The sequence below is a fragment of the Trichomycterus rosablanca genome, chromosome 7 (assembly GCF_030014385.1).
Source record: "Trichomycterus rosablanca isolate fTriRos1 chromosome 7, fTriRos1.hap1, whole genome shotgun sequence".
Lineage (NCBI taxonomy): Eukaryota > Metazoa > Chordata > Actinopteri > Siluriformes > Trichomycteridae > Trichomycterus > Trichomycterus rosablanca.
In genome coordinates this window covers 25,091,186-25,117,337 of record NC_085994.1, presented here as the reverse complement: position 1 = coordinate 25,117,337, position 26,152 = coordinate 25,091,186, and the positions used below count along the sequence as shown (strand labels likewise).

General features: G+C 39.8%; 1 protein-coding gene and 1 long non-coding RNA gene across 3 annotated transcripts in view; one reads left to right on the top strand and one right to left on the bottom strand.

The window, feature by feature from the left end:
- fgd (faciogenital dysplasia) overlaps positions 1-26,152 on the top strand; it is a 168,423-nt gene that overhangs the window by 78,654 nt on the left and 63,617 nt on the right. For both annotated transcript variants that reach the window (XM_062999168.1, XM_062999167.1), the window contains exon 3: positions 22,810-22,990. In XM_062999168.1, coding sequence (XP_062855238.1) covers positions 22,810-22,990 — 181 coding nt within the window. The remainder of the gene's footprint in view (positions 1-22,809; positions 22,991-26,152) is intronic.
- On the bottom strand, positions 9,677-13,441 carry LOC134317819 (uncharacterized). Its single transcript, XR_010013275.1, has 3 exons — positions 13,341-13,441; positions 10,009-10,109; positions 9,677-9,895 (listed from the first exon to the last, which is right to left on the bottom strand). It is a non-coding gene; the product is annotated as an uncharacterized LOC134317819 (long non-coding RNA).

The following is a 26,152-nucleotide window of genomic DNA, read 5'->3' as shown; positions in this document are numbered from 1 at the left end:
CGAAGCAATAAGAATGGCTTCAGATTTACTATGGTTTAGCTTAAGGAAATTTCTGGTCATCCAGCTATTGATATCGGTCAGACAACTGACCAGGGATTCAGGAGGCAGAGAATCAGAGGGCTTAGTGCAGATATAAATCTGAGTATCATCTGCATAGCAGTGAAACTGCAGGCCATGCTGTCGAATGATGTCACCTAGTGGAAGTAGGTAAATTATAAAAAGAAGGGGGCCAAGAACTGAGCCCTGGGGGACACCAGAAGAGAGAGAAAGGACATCAGACCTAAAACCACCTATCGAAGCAAACTGTTGCCTACCGGTGAGATAGGATCGAAGCCAAGCTATTGCCATATCAGTTATACCAGTCCAGTTCTCTAACCTATGCAGCAGAGTGTCATGGCAGACTGTGTCGAAAGCAGCAGTAAGATCAAGGAGAATGAGGATGTTGACTAGACCAGAGTCGGCTGCCAGAAGTAGGTCGTTCATGACCTTTATCAGTGCCGTTTCTGTGCTATGATTTGTCCTAAAGCCTGACTGAAATTGCTCAAAAAGACTATTGGAAGTAAGGTGTTCTTTAAGTTGAGAAGAGACGACGCGTTCAATAATCTTACTAAGGAAAGGGAGATTGGATATGGGCCGGTAGTTGTTAAGATCATCTGGGGTGAGACCAGGCTTCTTTAGGACTGGAGTTATAGCAGCCAGTTTTAAGCTGGGAGGCACAACACCAGAGCTGAGGGAAGAATTTATAATGTTCGTGATTAGTGGACAAAGTGATGCACAACATGCTTTTAACATGGGTGTAGGGAAGGGATCAAGAATGCAAGTGGTGGGTTTGGAGCCCTTAATAATTCTACTAACTGTATTTTCATTTATGGGGTGGAATGTGGACAAGCAGTTAGTAGCTGGAGGACCGGTTAATTTGAGAGCAGTAGAGCAAGTAGTAGCCTCAAGCTCAGAGTAAATGTTGTCAATCTTCGTTTGGAAGAATGCCAGGAACTCAGAGCAGAGGGTCGAAGAAGGGGTTAATGGAAAACTACTAGCAGGCTGCAGTAGTTTATTTATAGTTGCAAAAACAGCTCTTGGGTTCCCCTGACATTTGATAATGGTAGAAGCTCGAAAGTCAGCCTTTGCCTTAGTTACAGCATTCTTATACTGCAGGATGTGATCTTTGTAGGCAACTGCATGGACTGTCAGGTTAGTTTTCTGACTAAGTCGCTCCAGCTGACGACCTCTTGCCTTCATGGACCTAAGCTCTTGTGTAAATCAGGGGGCAGAGTGGCGGAATGACACAACCCGTGTTTGTAGTGGGGCATGCTGGTTAAGTGTGGCTGACAGGATATTGTTATAGTGTTGAACCAAGCCTTCAGGAGAAGTTAAGGTCAGGGGGAATAAAAACTGGTCAAGGGTATTTGCAAGGTCAGTTGGACTGACTATTCTAGTATTCCTGAAAGTAATAGTACGAGGGTTGTGAGTTCTTTTACAATGAAAGGCTAGGGACAGTTCAAAGTGGACAGCACTGTGGTCAGAAATATGATAGTCAGTAACATGTACATTGGAGGGAGTTACACAGGGAGTGGTAAAAAGAAGGTCAAGGATATGACCCTTATTATGAGTGGGAGTGGCTACATGTTGGGTGAGATTATAACAATGCAGGAGGTCAAGAAAATCCTTGGCATGTACACACTTATTGGAGTCCACATGAATATTGAAATCACCTAGCACTATTATTGAGGGAAACAGAGGAGAAAGTGAAGCAAGCAAATCGGACATTTCAGACATAAAAGCAGAAACAGAGTTAGATTTAGGTGGACGATAGACCAGCAAAACCAATAGTGGTAAAGAACCTGCTATTTTCAGAGCAAGGCATTCAAATGAGTTTGTGGGATGGACAGAAACTACTTTAACCCTGTATAAAGAGCGGTAAAGTACTGCTAGTCCACCTCCTCGACCAAAAGTGCGAGGCTTATCAATATATTGATAACCCGATGGTGTAGCATCATTGAGAGCTATAAATTCACTTGGTTGCTGCCAAGTTTCAGTTAACAACAGAAAGTCAATTTTCTTGTCCAGAATGACCTCAGATATACAGGGGTTGGACAATGAAACTGAAACACCTGTCATTTTAGTGTGGGAGGTTTCATGGCTAAATTGGACCAGTCTGGTGGCCAATCTTCATTAATTGCACATTGCACCAGTAAGAGCAGAGTGTGAAGGTTGAATTAGCAGGGTAAGAGCACAGTTTTGCTCAAAATATTGCAATGCACACAACATTATGGGTGACATATCAGAGTTCAAAAGAGGACAAATTGTTGGTGCACGTCTTGCTGGCGCATCTGTGACCAAGACAGCAAGTCTTTGTGATGTATCAAGAGCCACGGTATCCAGGGTAATGTCAGCATACCACCAAGAAGGACAAACCACATCCAACAGGATTAACTGTGGACGCAAGAGGAAGCTGTCTGAAAGGGATGTTCGGGTGCTAACCCGGATTGTATCCAAAAAACATAAAACCACGGCTGCCCAAATCACGGCAGAATTAAATGTGCACCTCAACTCTCCTGTTTCCACCAGAACTGTCCGTCGGGAGCTCCACAGGGTCAATATACACGGCCGGGCTGCTATAGCCAAACCTTTGGTCACTCGTGCCAATGCCAAACGTCGGTTTCAATGGTGCAAGGAGCGCAAATCTTGGGCTGTGGACAATGTGAAACATGTATTGTTCTCTGATGAGTCCACCTTTACTGTTTTCCCCACATCCGGGAGAGTTACGGTGTGGAGAAGCCCCAAAGAAGCGTACCACCCAGACTGTTGCATGCCCAGAGTGAAGCATGGGGGTGGATCAGTGATGGTTTGGGCTGCCATATCATGGCATTCCCTTGGCCCAATACTTGTGCTAGATGGGCGCGTCACTGCCAAGGACTACCGAACCATTCTGGAGGACCATGTGCATCCAATGGCGGTGCCGTGTATCAGGATGACAATGCACCAATACACACAGCAAGACTGGTGAAAGATTGGTTTGATGAACATGAAAGTGAAGTTGAACATCTCCCATGGCCTGCACAGTCACCAGATCTAAATATTATTGAGCCACTTTGGGGTGTTTTGGAGAAGCGAGTCAGGAAACGTTTTCCTCCACCAGCATCACGTAGTGACCTGGCCACTATCCTGCAAGAAGAATGGCTTAAAATCCCTCTGACCACTGTGCAGGACTTGTATATGTCATTTCCAAGACGAATTGACGCTGTATTGGCCGCAAAAGGAGGCCCTACACCATACTAATCAATTATTGTGGTCTAAAACCAGGTGTTTCAGTTTCATTGTCCAACCCCTGTATAAGCTGATTTATTGTTGAGAGAGCGCACATTAAGTAATGAAAATGTAGTGCTTAGTGGGAGGTCATTCATAGGCGGGCAGATCAAGGCTTTAGGGAGTTGAAGCAGCAGTGAATGATTGACAGAGCGCTGGGATCTTGGGCGACGACGGTACTGACTCCACATACTGGGAATGGATCCAGCTTCCCCAGAATGAAACTTTAGTGAAGGTGCTGAGCTCGAGCCGCGATGTAAATATCGTCGACGGCGAGTGATCCCCAAAGCTAGACATGTATTATAAACTGCAGGGGGAAGCCTGCAGTTTCTGTAGTTTAGTCGGAGGAGTTCAGCGGCAGTGAATGAAACTGGCATGTTTAAGGATACGAGCACGTCACCGTGCGCAGAATCGGAAGCACGGAGTTTAGCAATAAGCAGCAGGACACAAACTGCACAAACAGTGGTGAAAAGCTGCCTAGTAATGCTCATCCCTGACACAACACTGAGCACAGCCAAGTTATAGATACACCACGTTAGCCTACCGATCACAACCATGTTATGTCATGATAAAGCAGTTAGATCTACTTACCAAGACATATGAAGGAACGTAACACTACAACATACAAGAAAGGGGAAACTTACTCGATGAAGTAGGTTCGCACCAAGCAGGATAATGAGCAGGGAAAGCTCGTGTTAGACCAGTATCAGTGAGCAGTGAACAGGAAGAGCAACACAGCAGGCAGGCAGGTACAGGAGAGATCGTGATAGTCCATGGAGGGAAAAAGTTCCGATGTTAGTGATATTCCATGGAAGGAAAAAGTTCCGATGTGTGAGATGTACTGCCACAGATCCAAGGCCACACAAACAATGCCGGTGAAACTGGTGATCCGCTAGCTGAGATGTACTGTCGCTAATCCAAGGTAAGAAATATTGCAGAGGTTTATCCCAAAAAGAAGCTCAGCGTTACGCGAGAGAGAGAAATAAAACAGCTAAACTACTAAATTATAACTATACTACTGTACTTTAAGTATAACTAAAAAGCAAACTAAAAAGCAAACTAAAAAGCAAACTAAAAAGCAAACAGTCAGGCAGACACCGGAGCAAAGCGGCAACCAACCGTGCACAGCGTACTTGCAACCGGAAACCAAATAAAAATGTGATTACAGTCACCTGGAGGGATGCATGAGTAAGTATAGTCAGGCAGTACACCGATCAGGCATAACATGACCACCTTCCTAACTAACTGGTCTGCGGCTATGTAGCCCCATACGCAACAAACTGTGATGCACTGTGTATTCTGACACCTTTCTATCAGAACCAGCATTAACTTCTTCAGCAATTTGAGCTACAGTAGCTCGTCTGACCACACAGGCCAGCCTTCGCTCCCCACGTGCATCAATAAGCTTTGGCCGCCCATGACCCTATCGCTGGTTTACCACTGTTCCTTGCTTGGACCACTTTTGATAGATGACCACTGCAGACCAGGAACACCCCACAAGAGCTGCGGTTTTGGAGATGCTCTGACCCAGTCGTCTAGCCAGTGGTGTATAAAGTACCTGAAGGCCGTACTTGAGTAAAAGTACAAGTATCTTACCAGAAATTTACTTATATAGAAGTAAAAGTCACTTTTTAGAATATTACTTGAGTAAAAGTCTAAAAGTATTTGATGTTTAATGTACTTAAGTATCAAAAGTAATTTGATATTGAATGTACTTAAGTATTAAAAGTAGAAGTAAAAGTAAATGCTGTTAGTATAAACTGAAGCGGTCATTTTGAAAAATATGAAGATTGTTCTTTTAAGCCTGTAAACCACCTTAACAACCTTTTTTCTTTCTTCCATCTGAACATGATCTGTGCCAATTCATGATTATAATCAGCTGTTGACATCACCTGTTTAAAATCACGTCATTATTTAGTTTTTTTTTTTTTTACTTATTATTAGCTCTAAATTGCCCTGTTCCAACTTTTTTAGAATGTGTTGTAGACTTAAAATGCACGTATGTGTATGTTAAGAATTGTAATTAAGTTGACCAGACAAAACATGAAATATTCTGGGTTCATATAAGATGTCAATGTAAATGTAAGAAAAACTGATCTCAACACGATCCCATTTTTTGATTTGGGTTGTACATTCAAGTCATAGATATATCTCAACAACCTATAACCACTGAATTTTGGCAGAATTAATTAATCGTAATTAATTAATTAATTGTATTAAAATAATCTTGTTTGGGCCAGATCTACTCCCTGATTGGCATGTGTTAAACAAAAAAAAATATTGGTATTCATATAAAAAAAACACAATTTCTAACTTATGTCAGCTTGAAGCAGCAGCTAAAAAATCATCCATGAAAAGTTGAAATGTTAAAAACTAGTAAAAGCAAAACAATAATCTTTTAAACCTTATTTTATTGTTGAGACCATTAAAGGGTTAAAGACGTTTTCCTCAGCACCATGAATCTTTTCTCTGTCGGTGTAATACAGAAGTTATCTGAGGAAATATTTGTCGGCAGGTGAGTTTTTAAAAATGATGGACACGTCTTCATGTCTGCACTGAATTAATTACAAACAAATGTAGTGAAACGTTTTATTTGTGGTTCTAATGTAATCGAAAATGGTAGCTCGATATCTGAACAATCTCAATGCTAATAATAAGAAATATTATTACATGCTGCGGTTTTACTTTATTAATCATTCTTAACTGACATCAGTGTGTTTGGTGAGGTTGGACGGGGAGCTTCTGATATGCCGGTGTTACGGAGAATTCAGTTCCCCCTGTTTCCCCTTTAACGCGCATGTGCAAAAATCATGACGTTTTTTTCAGTCGCTTCGTTGAGCGTCGGTTTATTTGGAATATGTGTTTATAGCGGTATGTTCTTTTCACATTTCATGTTGTATGTTAGGTAGTTTGTGATTAAATACATACTTTAAAGTACTGAGTGAACTACTGTCAGAGGTTTTATTGCTCCACCGCAAGTCAGAGGTTTTCACACTGCTGTCTTCAGCCTTGCTGTCAATCAACTAGAATTAACGTGTCAGATTTATTTGTAAATAAATCCTAATACAGGACATGCTCTTATTCACACACTAGTTTAAGGTTATTCATCTCAGCTGCACTACCATTTACTTTCAAGAATAGTTTCATTTATGGTGATCTCTCTCGTTCATTTAAACTTCACAAACTGCATCCATGTGATTTTAAAATTAACAAACAGTATGTAGAACAAGTTTAACCTATAGATCAGTCCATTATACTAACAACACAGGGGGGAACACATTTACCTGGAGACCTGGGGGGTATTCCAGAAAGCGGGTTTAACAAACTTCAAACTTAAACCTGAACTCCGAGTTGACTTATCTCGCCGTGTCATAGCCGGAGTTTTATGTTCCAGAAAAGCAGTTCAGGGTTAGATTACTCAACTCTGAGTAGATTGAACCCAGCAGAAGCGCGTTCACGGTTAACTATAAACAGGCATTCTCAATGGAGTGGCGATAAATGGATTAATCATGGATGTGAATGAAAGAAAAAGTAGTCCGTAATATTTTACACCAATAGAAGTGTTTATTTTAATGTTTGCATGTGCAGATCATGAAAATGGTTTAAATGTAAAAGTAATACAGCATCGTCCGTAAAAAAAGATGTCGCAAATGGCAAAAAAAAGTTAGTTAAATGTGAGTTAATGCGTGAGTTTAAATTCAATAAAAAAACTTGTTGAAACATAATTCAACATTTAGCAGAAGGATAGGGCAAAATGTTTAATATGTCAGTTTGTCACGATTTTACATGTTTTTTCCCTTTCATTTACTCAATCTAGGTGTAATCCAAGTGGAATCAGATGCACATAGCAGCAGATAAAAATAAAATACAAAAACTGCCTATGTTCAAGGCAAGTTTATTACATGTAAATCATTAGTTTGTAGTGCATAAACTGTGGAATATTAAGAACTGCATTGGTACAGTCTGAACACTTTTTATTGCCATCTCTACAGTGATTAGTGGTTTGAGCCTCCTGCAATTGTTAGTGATCTAAATGTCCCTAGATCCTGATGAGTATAAATAATGTTCTTTATTACAAAAAAAAAACACTGTTGAAGAACGATAAAGAAATCATCTCCGCTGCCTCAGAGTGGGATGATACTGGGAGGCCTACAGAGGAACAGTATATGTTGAACATAGAGCATGGCATTTCATTTGATCTACCATGATAATGTGTGTGACTGTCCTCTAACAGAATGTGATGGGCAGTTCCGAATCAAATGAGGGACCATCCACCTCCAAAGCTCAGCTTAGAACAGTAAAAATGTCTTACCAAATATCTGAAATATTTAGAACACCTATGTTTGATCATAACATGCTATTTTTGTCTCTTTCTTTCAAGTTGGGTGTAAATAAAATGGACTATACAAGGTCTATCTGGAGAAACAAACTGCAAAGTGTGATCCTCAGGTGGAGCATATAAAACAGTCAAGGCTAGAAATTCAGTTGCTTGAATTTAAGATGGGTGTCGGTGCTACGGGTGTATACATATAAATGTTCTCACTAAAAGAATAAGGACAAGGAAATGAACTTGTTGCATTGTTTTATTTTCAGTGATCATGCACAGAGCCTGACCATTTGGCTTCAATGTTTGTAATGTGGGTAGCATCACATAGGATCTTGATGAAAGCATCTGCATAAGATGGAGAACAGTAGGTTGCAGAACATGTATTAAATGTTACACTGTTTAATTTGACATTTATTCGTTTTTTAAGATAATGGTCACTACCTGTATGTGGAGGCATATTCTGTCTGCTGTTCAAATAATAAAAGACAACATTTTAATAAAATAAAATCCACATCTGTCAGCTACCCACCCACACACAACTGTAACATACCTGTATATGCATATGATAATATGTGTAAAAAATAATACTTGAACAGACCCATAACAGGGCAGTTGCAACATTCATTGATATGTAGTAAAATCATTTTTTAACATAATTTTGCAAAGACTTTTTTTGTACAGACAGGGTTTTCACTCATTAATGTGGCTGTAAAAATACTACTACCAGTAAAATTATACACACACACACACACACACACACACACATATATATATATATATATATATATATATATATATATATATATATATATATATTTTTTTTTTTTACAAGTAACAACCATGTTTGGGGTTAATTACTACAATCAATTTGAACCACAAATGATTTTAGCTTATTAAACTGTGTGTGTTTAAGGTATTCTATATTAATCCATAACATTCCATCCATAATGTTATAATTAATGTTGTAACAAGCCTTTTTATTAATATTGTGATTATTGTGATTAATAATGTTGCAGCTGCTCCTTGTGGCAACCGTCCCCACTCTCCCCGAATTGACTGACTGTGATAAAAACGGAAAGGTTTGCGAATATATCCATCCGGAAATGACTAAACTAAGTTTAATGACTCGTTCCCGACTAAGATCTGTTCAAATGCTTAGCGCGTCGGTATCCACTGGATCCTGGAGTAAAGGACACGCCGGGTTTACATGAGAAAAGTGTGTGTAACCCCGGGTTAGGTTTAAGTTAACCTGCCAGCGAGCAGGTTAGCTTCAGAGCGTAAGTTGCTATAGTAACTGACACAGGCTCTCTTTAATCTCGGTTTCTGGAACGGAAAACACAGAGTTTTCCGTAATTCTGAGTTAACTTACCCGGTTTAATCACTTAACCCGCTTTCTGGAATACCCCCCTGGGGAATATGGTTCCCCACATGTATATTACTGTGTGTGTAATTATAAAACACTACAGTGATGCTGGTGATGTTAACTGTTGTTATTATGTAGAACAAGTTTAACCTATAGATCAATCCATTATACTAAAACACAGGGGGGAACACATTTACCTGGAGACCTGGGGAATATGGTTCCCCACATGTATATCACTGTGTGTGTAATTATAAAACACTACAGTGATGCTGGTGATGTTAACTGTTGTTATTATGTAGAACAAGTTTAACCTATAGATCAATCCATTACACTAACAACACAGGGGGGAACACATTTACCTGGAGACCTGGGGAATATGGTTCCCCACATGTATATCACTGTGTGTGTAATTATAAAACACTACAGTGATGCTGGTGATGTATTTAACTGTTGTTATTATGTAGAACAAGTTTAACCTATAGATCAGTCCATTACACTAACAACACAGGGGGGAACACATTTACCTGAAGACCTGGAGAATATGGTTCCCCACATGTATATCACTGTGATGATTCTTTTTTTTTTTAATGCAAACTACAGGCACACACACATTTTAAGAACAAAATATCTGTATTAGAAATTAGTGTTAAACTAAATTATGCATATATTACAATTATGCAAATATATAATAAAGAAATCCACCTCAATGCAAATTAAAACTTAAATACATATTTATAGCTTAATAGAAATATATATATTTTTAAACGAAATAAAATAAAATCTGGGATGGTGCCCTGGGATTGACTAGCATCACATCCATAGTGCACTCCTGCCGTACGTCCAGTTTCCCCAGGAACAGTTCTGGATCCTCCACGGCCATGACCAGGATAAAGCAGTTACTAAACAGAAATGAATGATTAATTTACTATCTACTTTATAAATAAACTAAAAGAGCAACATAAAATAAAATACAGCAACAAGCAAACTTTTTAGAAATAACATCCCAGTTAACCTTGGTCTAATCTTCAGTACATGCCAGACAATGAAGGTCTTCCTCTACTGGTGGGTTGCCAACACATGACTGGTGGTACCATCTGTCACATCCATCACAGGCTATAATAGATAGATCACTTTATTAATCCCAGAGGGAAAGTCAAGGACATACATATATAATAGCATGGTGCAATGAAAAAGCCAATAAAATTAAGGCATTATTACTATTTCTTTGGTACCACCAGTCATGTGTTGGCAACCCACCAGTAGAGGAAGACCTTCATTGTCCGGCATGTACTGAAGATTAGACCAAGGTTAACTGGGATGTTATTTCTAAAAAGTTTGCTTGTTGCTGTATTTTATTTTATGTTGCTCTTTTAGTTTATTTATAAAGTAGATAGTAAATTAATCATTCATTTCTGTTTAGTAACTGCTTTATCCTGGTCATGGCCGTGGAGGATCCAGAACTGTTCCTGGGGAAACTGGACGTACGGCAGGAGTGCACTATGGATGTGATGCTAGTCAATCCCAGGGCACCATCCCAGATTTTATTTTATTTCGTTTAAAAATATATATATTTCTATTAAGCTATAAATATGTACAGTGTATCACAAAAGTGAGTACACCCCTCACATTTCTGCAGATATTTAAGTATATCTTTTCATGGGACAACACTGACAAAATGACACTTTGACACAATGAAAAGTAGTCTGTGTGCAGCTTATATAACAGTGTAAATTTATTCTTCCCTCAAAATAACTCAATATACAGCCATTAATGTCTAAACCACCGGCAACAAAAGTGAGTACACCCCTTAATGAAAGTTCCTGAAGTGTCAATATTTTGTGTGGCCACCATTATTTCCCAGAACTGCCTTAACTCTCCTGGGCATGGAGTTTACCAGAGCTTCACAGGTTGCCACTGGAATGCTTTTCCACTCCTCCATGACGACATCACGGAGCTGGCGGATATTCGAGACTTTGCACTCCTCCACCTTCCGCTTGAGGATGCCCCAAAGATGTTCGATTGGGTTTAGGTCTGGAGACATGCTTGGCCAGTCCATCACCTTTACCCTCAGCCTCTTCAATAAAGCAGTGGTCGTCTTAGAGGTGTGTTTGGGGTCATTATCATGCTGGAACACTGCCCTGCGACCCAGTTTCCGGAGGGAGGGGATCATGCTCTGCTCAGTATTTCACAGTACATATTGGAGTTCATGTGTCCCTCAATGAAATGTAACTCCCCAACACCTGCTGCACTCATGCAGCCCCAGACCATGGCATTCCCACCACCATGCTTGACTGTAGGCATGACACACTTATCTTTGTACTCCTCACCTGATTGCCGCCACACATGCTTGAGACCATCTGAACCAAACAAATTAATCTTGGTCTCATCAGACCATAGGACATGGTTCCAGTAATCCATGTCCTTTGTTGACATGTCTTCAGCAAACTGTTTGCGGGCTTTCTTGTGTAGAGACTTCAGAAGAGGCTTCCTTCTGGGGTGACAGCCATGCAGACCAATTTTATGTAGTGTGCGGCGTATGGTCTGAGCACTGACAGGCTGACCCCCCACCTTTTCAATCTCTGCAGCAATGCTGACAGCACTCCTGCGCCTATCTTTCAAAGACAGCAGTTGGATGTGACGCTGAGCACGTGCACTCAGCTTCTTTGGACGACCAACGCGAGGTCTGTTCTGAGTGGACCCTGCTCTTTTAAAACGCTGGATGATCTTGGCCACTGTGCTGCAGCTCAGTTTCAGGGTGTTGGCAATCTTCTTGTAGCCTTGGCCATCTTCATGTAGCGCAACAATTCGTCTTTTAAGATCCTCAGAGAGTTCTTTGCCATGAGGTGCCATGTTGGAACTTTCAGTGACCAGTATGAGAGAGTGTGAGAGCTGTACTACTAAATTGAACACACCTGCTCCCTATGCACACCTGAGACCTAGTAACACTAACAAATCACATGACATTTTGGAGGGAAAATGACAAGCAGTGCTCAATTTGGACATTTAGGGGTGTAGTCTCTTAGGGGTGTACTCACTTTTGTTGCCGGTGGTTTAGACATTAATGGCTGTATATTGAGTTATTTTGAGGGAAGAATAAATTTACACTGTTATATAAGCTGCACACAGACTACTTTTCATTGTGTCAAAGTGTCATTTTGTCAGTGTTGTCCCATGAAAAGATATACTTAAATATCTGCAGAAATGTGAGGGGTGTACTCACTTTTGTGATACACTGTATTTAAGTTTTAATTTGCATTGAGGTGGATTTCTTTATTATATATTTGCATAATTGTAATATATGCATAATTTAGTTTAACACTAATTTCTAATACAGATATTTTGTTCTTAAAATGTGTGTGTGCCTGTAGTTTGCATAAAAAAAAAAAAGAATCATCACAGTGATATACATGTGGGGAACCATATTCTCCAGGTCTTCAGGTAAATGTGTTCCCCCCTGTGTTTTTAGTATAATGGACTGATCTATAGGTTAAACTTGTTCTACATAATAACAACAGTTAAATACATCACCAGCATCACTGTAGTGTTTTATAATTACACACACAGTGATATACATGTGGGGAACCATATTCCCCAGGTCTTCAGGTAAATGGGTTCCCCCCCTGTGTTTTTAGTATAATGGACTGATCTATAGGTTAAACTTGTTCTACATAATAACAACAGTTAAATACATCACCAGCATCACTGTAGTGTTTTATAATTACACACACAGTGATATACATGTGGGGAACCATATTCCCCAGGTCTCCAGGTAAATCTGTTCCCCCCTGTGTTGTTAGTATAATGGACTGATCTATAGGTTAAACTTGTTCTACATAATAACAACAGTTAACATCACCAGCATCACTGTAGTGTTTTATAATTACACACACAGTAATATACATGTGGGGAACCATATTCCCCAGGTCTCCAGGTAAATGTGTTCCCCCCTGTGTTGTTAGTATAATGGACTGATCTATAGGTTAAACTTGTTCTACATACTGTTTGTTAATTTTAAAATCACATGGATGCAGTTTGTGAAGTTTAAATGAACGAGAGAGATCACCATGAATGAAACTATTCTTGAAAGTAAATGGTAGTGCAGCTGAGATGAATAACCTTAAACTAGTGTGTGAATAAGAGCATGTCCTGTATTAGGATTTATTTACAAATAAATCTGACACGTTAATTCTAGTTGATTGACAGCAAGGCTGAAGACAGCAGTGTGAAAACCTCTGACTTGCGGTGGAGCAATAAAACCTCTGACAGTAGTTCACTCAGTACTTTAAAGTATGTATTTAATCACAAACTACCTAACATACAACATGAAATGTGAAAAGAACATACCGCTATAAACACATATTCCAAATAAACCGACGCTCAACGAAGCGACTGAAAAAAACGTCATGATTTTTGCACATGCGCGTTAAAGGGGAAACAGGGGGAACTGAATTATCCGTAACACCTGTTTTTCCGTGTGTTTGGGTTAACAGAGCGAAGCGCTTCACTCAGAACGCGAATGTTTGTTTGCACATGCGCAATAATGTGTTTATAACCGCCGATCTAACTTAAAGCGCAGATTCGCCAAACCTGCGTGCAGTCTGTCACACATCTCACATCATTTAGCTAAAAACAATTCTTGTCGTTTTATTTTGAAGTAACGAGTAACGAATTTACATACGTGAAATGTATCGGAGTAAAAGTACACAATTTCTTTAAGAAATGTAGTGGAGTGAGAGTAAAAGTTGCCGAAAATTGTTATACTCCAGTAAAGTACAGATACTCCAAAAAACTACTTAAGTACTGTAACGAAGTATTATTACTTCGTTACTATACACCACTGCGTCTAGCCATCACAATTTGGCTCTTGTCAAATGTGCTCAAATCCTGACTTGCCCATTTTTCCTTCTTTTAACATCAACTTTGATGATAAAATGTTCACTTGCTGCCTAATATGCTGTGATGAAGACATAATCAGTGTTATTTACTTCACCTGTCAGTGGTCATAATGTTATGCCTGGTTGGTTTGTGTTGCTTCATTGTTCTCTGCTAGCCATGGATGGTGTTTGGTAACTTTTTAGGCTTCTTTTCTCCCCTTTGACATCTCAGACAACCATTCATAGTTTAAATCAAAAGTTGCCCGAGAAATGTGTTTGTCACTGCAGTGCAATCCAAGCAGTAAAGATGGTTAATGTATATAACTAATAAGGGTTACTACACCTGCAAAGCTGAGTACAACATGTCTGCGTGGGTTTCCTCCTGGTGCTTCAGTTTCCTCCAGAGTCCAAAGACATGCAAGTGGGGTGAATTAGAGATACAAAATGGTCCATGACTGGTTACATTCATGACAGAAACAGTAGTTACTTGTTACACAAGATTCATCAGTTCACAAGGTTAATGTCAAACACAAAGTGTGTAAAACATGACATTAAAAGCCTAATAAATACATAAATAAATAAATGTACTTTTCTCATGGTATGTTGTCTTGTTGAGGCAAGAATTCTTGCGTGCCTCACGGAAGTACAGAGGTTTCAGACTTAACCTACCACTTATACTGAGCAGAGGCAGATCACAACTGTTTACAACTGTGCAGAACAAGGCAATGGAAAATCACTTCTTTATTTTACCAAGAAAACCAAATTGAAAGAAACAATACAGAATGACTGTCAGTATAGTGCCAGGTTGGAAGGCACTCAACTTTCATTTCCAGCAACTGGTGGTTAATATTTGAAAATAAAAGCTACAGATCTCTCACAGACTAGAGCCACTATAAGTAAAATGTGGTGATGATATTTAAAATACGACAGAAATACAACATCCTTATTGTGATTGCCCAGCTAGTGTTCTCCAACTGTGGTGTCAAGCCAGAACTTGCATGCCCATTTGTTAGGTGCAGAAAGAATCTTAACTAATATCATAAAAAAAGGTTTTATATGAATTAAAAGCTGCTGAAACGAGCTTCACGTTGACATTGACATGAGCATAGATAAAGAAAGAAGTGCTAGAAAGAAGCCACTGACTTCATATAATTTATACAAAGCTTTCCAGACATTTTTGTTTTCATGGCATAGCCCAATGGGTGCAGTCAAATTTAGCCTATTTATTTTATATATTTTGACCCAGCAGGTTTTTGGTACATTTCAGACAATCCACAATAAAATGATAAATAAATTAAAATTTGTAAAGGTTTTTTGAACAAATAAGTCATGATAAGTATATTATTTGACTTTAACTGTATCATCTGAGGGTGGCACTGTGGCTCGATGGGTATCACTGTCGCCCCACAGCAAGAAGGTCCTGGGTTCGATCCCCAGGCGGGGCGGTCCGGGTCCTTTCTGTGTGGACTTTGCATGTTCTCCCCGTGTCTGCGTGGGTTTCCTCCGGGAGCTCCGGTTTCCTTCCACAGTCCAAAAACATGCAGTCAGGTTAATTGGAGACATTGACTTGCCCTATAGGTGAATGGATGTGTGAATGTGTGTGTATGTGTATGTGTATGTGTGTCTGCCCTGCGATGGACTGGCGCCCTGTCCAGGGTTTTACTGTGTGCCTTGCGCCCATTGAAAAGCTGGGATAGGCTCCAGTGACGACCCTAATTGGATAAGTGGTTAAGTGAGTGAGTGAGTGAGTGCACCATCTGATTGTCAAAATGTGGCTCGGCTGTTTTTGTGCTGTAAAAGGCAAAGGCATTTTTGTGCTGTAGTACCAATGTCAAAACAATTTAACAGAATTAACTCATTTCCACTTGAAAGAGATTGGGAAGCAAAGCAGAAGTGAGTATAATTTAATTCATGCCAGGTTTACAATGAAGCAGTAGTGTGTAGTTTTGGTATGAAGTAGTTAGAATAACTGTTTGCATTTGAAATTGCACATAAGCAAATCAAAATTCGCATTGCTGATGCACTGAGTGCCAGTGAAAATACACAGTACAGCAAGACTGATGATTTCCAGAAGAAAATCCAGACTTGTTGAAACTACTTAGACTGTTGTAACCTTTACCATCCACCCAGTCAGAGTTCAAAAGTGCTGTCTCATTTTTTTTGCCATGGTTCTTAAAAATCCTTACACTACATGTGTTGTTTTGCTGCAAGGCTATGTTCCAAACCACACACTGTATTACTGTATGTTCACCAGTGCTAGTGTTACTATTTTGACATCCTGTCTAGTATAGTGTGGTTTAGGACACACAAAAGTAGTATGTGATATTAAGTGTACATTTACATTTTCGGCATTTAGCAGACGCCTTTATCCAAAGCTACTTACATTAGAGTATACAATATAATGAGGGTTAAGGGCCTTGCTTAAGGGCCCAACAGCAGCAACCTCGCAGTGGTGGGGCTTGAACCAGCAACTTACTGATTACTAGTCCAGTACCTTATTTGCTAGGCTACGACTTGCCTGCATGTAATTTATTTGGTCCTTGGTCCTGTTTTTGTGATGTAAAATTGCATTCATAAAGCCAGCAAAACCAGAACAAGCTACAAATAATGTATAGCCATAAACAAAATGCTAGCCATTCTAGTTTTGGCTATAAGTGGCTTTAAGTGTTTCAGTCTTAGTTACTATAGGGAACAGCATTAGGACACAAAATATTTATGCATCCCATCAGTAAACCCACACTGTAAGAGTAGCCATGACAGACTCAGGAGCACAAGAGCCCAAGACAATGATGAAGTGTGCTCAGTTACTGTTATACTTAAACTATTAAACAAATTTATTGTTTTATATTATCATCACATTTAATACCACAACATATTATTAAAACTAGGCACCGCCGTCGCTAGTTGTCACAGAGGTCAAAAAAAGGATATAACACTTACAGTATTTAACAGAAGTGACACAAACTGTATGCTAGAAAAAACAAAGTACACAAAAAAACAAAAGTACATCAAAACAGCAAACATAGAGAAGATACAAACACTATATTTTGCATTATTCCACAAATATATTGATGTATTTCTTATCCTTTCATAGTGTTTGTGAGATTAAGGGTATAGAATAGTTTCCTCAAATTATGTAAATTTACTTAATGACGTTTCTTGAACAGCAGATTAAAAAGAGCCAGTGGCTCATTTCATGTCTCACACTTTTGGGTAAATAAAGAGAATCTATTTATATTTAGCTAATCAGGAACACTCGGTGCAAGCTCAAATCCTTTTATAGTTTGTAATCTGTTGAATTTTGTCTGAATCTGAACTATGACTAAAGGTTTTCAATCATAGAAAAACAATAGTGGTCATGCTGCATGGGCCAAGGTTTGTTGCATGGAGTTGACTACACCGGTCAAATACCATAGCCAATCACCTGGCCGGGTGTTTAACAGAAATTGATAATTGTATCCTTGCTGCTGCAACAGTGACTCCAATTTTGTGGTCAAGTAGCCGGCACAAGCGGATGAAGAATACAGAAGAAGCAGCATTTTCTTTCATATATACTGCAATCCCAGCAAGACCGAGCTACTACTCATTCCTGGAGATCAATCTCCAACCCAGGACCTAGTTATCTCTCTTGATGACTCCCAGATCAGACCATCTGATAAGGTAAGAAGACTTGGTGTTGTCCTGGATAACCAGCTGACCTTCTCTTCTCATAAGACAACATCGTGCCAATATCGTGCCGGTTCCTCCTCTACAACATCAGGAAGATTCGACCATTTCTTTCCATGGAAGCTCCTGGCAGGTGCTCCCATGTCCACTATTAAACCCTTGCAGCTCATTCAAAATGCAGCTGCTTGCCTGGTTTTTAATCAACCTAAACTGCCGCACCACCCCACTGCTGCGTTCTCTTCACTGGCTTCCTGTAGCTGCACGCATTCACTTTAAAACACTGATGCTTGCCTACAAAGCCAAAAATGGACCAGCCCCAAGCTACCTTTGTGGTCTAATAAAACCCCGCTCTGTACCGTGCAACCTCCGAGCCACTAGTCTCACTTGACTTGATCCTCCACCCAGAACTCGAGGAGGACAAGCGTCAAGGCTCTTCTCTGTTCTGGCACCCAAGTGGTGGAACGAACTTTCTCTGTCCGAACATCTGAGTCTCTTGCTGTCTTTAAAAAACAATTAAAAACCCACCTTTTAACTAAGCACTTAAGCTGACTTCAAAAAAAAAAAACTTTGGTTCTAACAGGTTTGAGCAGATTTGTGTTCTTGGACTGTTGTTATACTTGAACTAGAGTAATGAAATGTTTACTATGGAAGCACTTCTGTAGGTCGCTCTGGATAAGAGCGTCTGCTAAATGCCAAAAATGTAAATGTACTGAGACTTTTAGCACCACTGGCTGGTGTAAGGAGGAGGGTGTTCTAAAACAGACAGAGGTCACCAGAAAGCAAATCCAGAAGATGAGTGCATCCAAATTTAAACTGGTTTGTATAAAGCTGTAATATTTATTTCAAATCTTTTATTTCATCAATTTATTTGAACTGCTTCTTGACAGCTTTCATCACCCCCTTAAAATATTTACTGTAAAATTAACATTACTGTAAAAACTCACAGGGAATCATAGGGTGTGGATGTAGGTGGTACAGCAGTCTAATAAGTAAGCCCCACCACCACAGAGAATTCCTGAATTCACGTCTCAGCAGTGCTACCGGTCTGGCACAAGAAGTGAAGGTACACATTAGGTGTACCTTAACTTTTAATGTGTGATATGGCTTTCTGAATGAATCCACTGCTGTATGGGGTAAATTACGGGACTTCACATGTGTCGGAGGGGGGCAAGGCTAGTCTGTACCTCTCCTCAGCCAGCACTCGTATGGTGCAAACTGTAAAGGAATTGTAATAGGGAACTGGGAAATGTTTTTGGTGAGAAACTTGGTGTATAGGTGAACAATCGTGCTGAAATTGTGCTATAATTTATACTATTTAAAAAGCACAGTTACCCAACAAATATTTACTTGATAGAGACCTAATTAGTGCAAAAACCCATTTTTTTAATGACACAGAAGTCATTAAAAAAAGGGGGCAGGAAAGATCGGTTCTTTCCGTAGTCGGTAGTTCATGATTAAGCAAATGTGTAAAGATGTAAGTAACCAACAGTCTGCAAAATTATCAAGACCAAAAACTGTTGCTGCAACAGTTTTACACTGATGTTTTGTATAATACATGTATTATGATGCAAACATAGCAGAAGAGAGACATTACTTTAACCAAGAAGCTGAAGGGCTGTGTCTCAATCTGTTTACTAAACTCCATCTAAATTAGTCACTTCACATCTTTGTAAATAGTGTGGTACTTGAGACATTGCAGCTCTGCTCCGCTCCATGTGTACCCTGATAAATAATGGAAAAAAATCTAATGATGTGCTCTGTAATGCACCTGTCGTTACATTTCATTGTTAAAAGCCTATTCTCAGTTTTTCCTCGCTCTTTCTACTCGCTCTTTCCTTAACAAAAATCAGTTTTTTTTAATACGTACAGCAGGCCACTCAGGTGGCGCAGTGGTAAAGCATGCTAGCACACCAGAGCTGGGATGTTGAATACATTGTATTGAATCTCAGCTCTGCCATCCGGCTGGGCTGGACGGCTGCATGAACAATGATTGGCTGTTGTTCATAGGGTAGGATTAAGCCGGATAGGGATTCCTCATAACTGAGCGAATTACGACCTCTGCTGGCTGATTGACAGCGTCTGCACAGGGTCGAGAAATAATGCTGATCAGGGTGTGGCTCTGCGCACACAAAGCTGATCGGCATATTAACTCACCTCGTGCAGGTGAAAAGATGCAGTCGGCTACTGTACTGTGTCGGAGGGGGCGTGTGTCAGTTCGCTCTTCTCAATCAGGGCAGGGATCAGCACCAGTAGAGAGGAAGCAAAACGCAATTGGGTAAATATTGGATGTACTAAAAATTGGGAGAAAAAGGGACAAAATGCAAAATACGTACAGCAGTGTATTCGTTTAAAGGTGCTGAGAGTTATACAATGTCATTTCAATTTGTAATGACTTCCTTTTTCTTGTGATTAGAAAAAGAATGCTACACACCCCGGTTACAATGGCAGGTTTTTGTGATGTAAAATCACACCAAGGTGAATCATCAACAAAGGGACATTCAGTTCTTGGTTATGTCACTGTGTTTATACTGTGTTCCATGGTATATGTAATGCCTTGGAATTTTTTTTACCTTTCTTATGACAGATACCTTTCAACATTAGGAACCCTTTGATGCTTTATAAGCTCTTTGTGGACCATGGCTTTAGCTACAAGACACAACTAAGTAAATGTCAGGAAAATCCTACTAGAAGAGCTAGAATTTTTCTGCTATTTAACAGGGGTTTGAATGTGATTGGTTCATTCCTCTGAACACAGCAATATCCCCAGTTTTAAGAGGGTGTGCACACCTATATTTTTAAACAGATTTGCACGAATTATACAGTCAAGCCGGAAAGTCTGCACACCCCTTTCACCTTCTCCACGTTTTATTACATTACAGACTTATTCTATAATAGATTAAGTTCTTTTTTTTGCCTCAAACATCTACACACAATCGCCAGTAATTACGAAGTGAAAACAGGATTTAGAAAATATGCAATTTTATTTTACTGACAAAAATGGTTTATTTAGGTGTTACATATCTGTACACACCCAGTCTAACACTTGGTTGATGCACCTTTGGCAGCAATTACAGCTTAAAGGCATCTTGGGAAAGAAGCTATGAGCTTGGCACACTTATTTCTGGACATTTTTTGCCCATTCCACTTGGCATATCTTTGCAAGCTCCGTCAGGTTGGATGAAGAGCGTCAGCACACAGCTATTTTAAGCTCCGGGTCAGGTCTGGGCTCTGGCTGGGCCACTCAAGGACATTCACAGACTTTCTCCAAAGCCACTTCTTTGTTCTCTTGACTGTGTGCTTCAGGTCAGTGTCATGTTGGAAGGTAAACCTTCGCCCCAGTCTGAGGTCCAGAGCGCTCTGGAGTAGGTTTTCTTCAAGGATCTTGGTGTACTTAGCTGCATTCATCTTTCCCTCTATCAGGATTAGTCGCCCTGCTCCCGCTGCTGAAAAACTCTTCCACATCATGATGCTGCCACCGCCATGCTTCACTGTAGGGATGGCATTAGCCAGGTGATGAGCGGTGCCTGGTTTCCTCCAGACATGACACTTGGTATTTAGGCCAAAAAATTTATTTTTGGTTTTATTAGACCAGAGAATCTTGTTTCTCATGGTTTAAGAGTCCTCTAGGTGTGTTTTGGCAAACTCCAAGCAGGCTGTCATGTGCCTTTTACTAAGGAGTGGCTTCCGTCTGGCCACTCTACCATAAAGGTGTGACAACCTGCCATTTTAAAAGGGGTGTGTATACTTACTATATCCATGGTTCAGTCCAGTCTGATATAAGGCAGTTTCATTAGCTGAGAAGAGCTAACTATCATGTGTCTCCAACATGCACACATCTTTTCATCAGCCAGCTGTGGAGTCTCACAGAGATCATTATCGAATACAGAGAGCCACACTAATCAGATGGCGCGATTGCACAGTGGCTTTAAAACCCTTTCAACCACCCACCATCAATTTTGACTCCCTGTTAGGTCTGAAGGGTAATGGGTTGTGGTGGACTATTACATTAGACAGCTGCGCCATCCATCTGCATTATGATTGACTGAAGCTAGTGACCTTTCTTTTTTTTTCTTTTTTTTCCTTTTTTCTCCCTTTTAGCGTGTCCAATTGCCTTGATTGCGTCATGCTTTCTCTCCACCAATGCCGATCCCTGTTCTGATTGAGGAGAACAAAGCTAACCCACGCCCCCTCTGACACGTGGGCAGCATGCCGTATGCATCTTATCACCTGCACTTTGACGAGTGCAGTGCAGCTAAGCGTTGTGTACTGAGAGACACACCCTGAGAGCACTCTTTTCTCATCTCTGTGCAGGCACCATTAATCCAGCATTACCAGCAGAGGTTGTAATTGCACCCGTCATGGGAGAGAGACCCCATCCGGCCTAGTGCCGCCCATATCTGAACAACAGGCCAATCGTTGTTCATGTAGCTGATCGATACAATGTATGTGAGATCCCAGCTCTGGTTCCAGCATGTGTTTTTACCGCTGCGCCACCTGAGCGGCCACTAGTGACTTTTTTTAACATTGAGCAGTGATGATCTGTTTGCTAATGTCAGGTAGAAAAATCTTGAACTGTAACTATATTCTGTCTTACTAAAAACATGTCTACAATTAATTAGAAGCTGCACTCAGGTGACAATCCATAGTCAAGTGACATAGCTTTACATGGGCTACTACATATAAAGAATTATTTAATAAAATGACTAACGTCTGTTAATCTAACATTGCCTTTTTAGTAGTCAGTCATCAAAGTCTGAGAGAGAGAGGAAGGAAGTGTGAAAAGCTCAGCTCAGTTAGACCGTATGCATTCTGAGTTTAGTTTCTCATATTAAAAGTCATGATTAATATAATCACAAAATCGAATGCATACAACACGCTAATTTTTTGCACTTGCACTTTGCTTGTTCTGCATTTACCGTAAGGCTAATTAAGCTTCTCGTTGTGGGTTGGTGTATGGGTCTATGTGTATATATATGTTCTTGTGCAACCGCAGCTTGACTGATACTCTGATATCTGCTTCCTGTTCACAAAGCAGGAAGTTTTCAGTCATTTGGACGGCTAAGTCGGCATATTTCTTTTTCTGTTTTCTGTTCAAGGCTTTTTTTCTTATAATAATTCATTTAATGAATGAATATCAGTGAATTTAATGGCAGCAACATGGAATCTTCATCACTTGGCTGTACTCTGAGGATTTCAAAGTGGTCCATCATTGGAACGTTGAGACTTATCTGACATCTTTCTCCACTCCTGTTTATTTGTTTCTTTTCTGTCAGTACCCCCTAAGCCTTCACATTTGCTGGTTCTGGGGCAGGACAAGCAGCAACAGCAAATCCCTCCAGCACCTTGTCGTCCGCTTCCAATACCTCCACCCAAGCCCAGAGTGCTGACATCGGACCAGCATCAACAACCTGCCAAGAGTGTGTGTCTACTCATTGAAAAGTTTGAAAACGCCAAGTAAGTATGGAGAATGTGTATATGTTTTCTAAGAATAGTATTAGTCACATATCAGGATTATATTGATATTTTCCTTTTTTTTGCATGCATGTGTGTGCATTGGTATAAAATTAAAGTCAAAAGTTCACTATTAACATGCTCTGCATGTCCTTGAACTTGTAGAAACTGGTAGTTTTAGGATTTCAGTGTTCTGTTATATTTTAAAGTACAACCTCAAATCAGAAAAAGTTGGGACAGCATGGAAAATGCCAATAATGACAATTTACTTTGACTTTTATTTAATTGCAGACAGGATGAACCTGAGATATTTCATGTTTTATCTGCTCAACTTCATTTCATTTATTAATAAACATCCATTCCTGCATTTCAGGCCTGCGACACATTCCAAACAAAGTTGGGACAGTAAAGCATTTACCACTTTGTAATGTTGCCATTCCTTTTCACCACACTTAAAAGGCGTTTTGGCACAGAGGAGACCAAGTGATTTAGTGTTTCAGGTTTAATTTTGTCCCATTCTTCCTGCAAACACGTCTTAAGATTAAGACATGTCAAAAGTACGGGGTCGTTGTTGTCGCATTTTTAATTTCAAAATTCTCCACACATTCTCTATTGAGGACAGGTCAGGACTGCAGGCAGGCCAGTCTAGTACCTGTACCCTATTCTTCCACAGTCACGCCTTTGTAATGTGTGCAGCATGTTGTTTTGCATTGTCTTGTTGCATGGACGTCCCTGGAAAAGATTACGTCTTGAAGGCAGCATATGTTGCTTTAAGATCTCAATGTACTTTTCTGCATTAATGCTGACATCACAGAAGTGTGAATGACCTTTGCCAAGGGCACTGACACAGCCCCATACCATGACAGACCCTGGCTTTTGGACTTGTTGCTGATAACAGTCTGGATGGTCCTTTTCGTCTTTGGTCCGGAGCACATGGCGTCCATTTTTTCCAAAAAAAGACCTGGAATGCTGATTCATCTGACCACAATACACGTTTTCACTGTGTGATGGTCCATCCTAGATGCCTCCGAGCCCTGAGAAGTCGACACCGCTTCTGGACATGGTTAACATAAGGCTTCTTGCACAGTAAGGTTTTAAGTGGCATTTGTGCATGTAACTCTGTATTGTAGTGCTTGACAAAGGTTTGCCAAAGTAATCCCTCACCCATGTGGTTATATCAGCTATTCTTGATGCAGTGGCGTCTGAGGGATCGAAGATCACAGGCGTTCAGCTTAAGTTTGCGGCCTTAGCCTTTATGCACTGAAATTCCTCCCGATTCCTTGAATCGTTTAATAATATTATGCACTGTAGAGGGGGAAATCTGCAAATCCCTTCCAATCTTTCTTTGAGGTACATTGTTTGTTTTTTTAATTTTCTGGCCAGCTTTGCTCATCAAAGACTCAGCCTTTCCTGGATGCTGCTTTTGTACCAAACCATGATTGCAATCACCTGTTTGGAATCACATCATTATTTAGTTTTTTCACCTCATTACTAGCCCTTATTTGCCCCCATCCCAACTTTTTTTGGAAAGTGTTGCAAGCCTGAAATGCAAGAATGGAGGTATATTAACAAATGAAATGAAGTTGAGCAGACAAAACATGAAATATCTCAGGTTTAAACTGTCTGCAATCAAATAAAAGTCAAAGTAAATGTAAGAAACACTGCATTTTTATTTTATTTGCATTTCCCACACTGTCCCAACTTTTTTCTGATTTGGGGTTGTAAAAAAGTGACAAAATATGAAAAACAGTAGGTCAAAAATATACATAAATCAACTAAGATTATAAATGTTGTGTAATGTAATGGTGGTTAAAGTTATTACATAGTGTGGTAAGGCCTCCTAATTGCCCATCATTGGTATATGACTACAGTTGGTGTCTTCTCTGTGCCCATATAAATATGGCTATTTTAACTGCATATATTAGATCACTACAATGGACAGGTCTAAAAGTCTGACAGTTTTGTTCTCATAAGTAAAGAATAAAGCCATTTCTAAATGACTTCCTGTAAGTACAAAGTACATGAAACAGTGTCCTCATTGCTAAGACTTAAAACTTAAAACCTAATCGCCTGATGCTGAGAGGAAATTGATCTAGATGGTATGTAATCCAAGATGTAACCCCAGAACCTGAACATAATAGATTGCCATAAATCAGAAGCTGCTGGAACATAGCCATCTCTGCCCACAGTCAAGGTAGTTTCAAGTCACCATAGACTTAGCGGCATCTTGGCAGAATAGAAGCAATTATACATGTAAAGAAAGTGGAGGAGGAGAGATTTGTGGTCAGATAAAACAAAGGTTGAGTTAATTGGCCACAGTAATCAGAGGCTTGAAGGAGAAAAGTTGCAGAACTGTACTTCTGTACTCTTAAGCTTAAGCTGGTGCATTTTAAATGGACAAAATGATGAAATTGGAAGGAATTGTTCTCAATAGAACAATAACTCAAATCATTCTATTCAAAGTCCTGACCTAAACTTTGTTGAGAATATTTGGACTGTGCTTAAAAGTCAAGTCTGTGCCAGAAATGTGTCTGAACCTTGTTAATGGCTGTTATAAGGGTCTGATTAAGGTGAAACAAGCAAATAGACAAACACTATATAGCCAAAAATAGGCATTCATATGGAGTTGGCACCACTATTGTGGCTACAAGAAATACCACTCTAATAGTAGGGCTATCTACACTATTTCGGACCACATTTGTGGAAATTTGTGCCTAGTTGTCAAAGAGCATTTAATATATTGGTTGCAAAAATATTTGTAATTAGTGTTTTAAATGTTCCTCTGTATGACCACTGTATTTTCTCCACACTAATCAGAATCAGAATCAGAATCAGAATCGGGCTTTATTGACCAAGTATGCTCACACATACAAGGAATTTGTTTTTGGTTACACAGATGCTTGCAGTGCACGAAAAATACAATACAGACAATCTTATTCACTAGTCTGAATCTAGTCTGTTACTTAATGGCTAAGCTGTTGTTGTTCCTAGACCTTTAGACATTTTACATTCAAAGCACTTAAAGATTTAATGACTTGGCAAAAGTGGCATTTTATGACCTTGCCAGTTGTAAAGTTACCATGCTGTTCTATACAACCATTCTACTGCCAGTGTCTGTGTGACTATGTGCTTGATATAAACAACTGTTAGCAAAAGATGACTGAA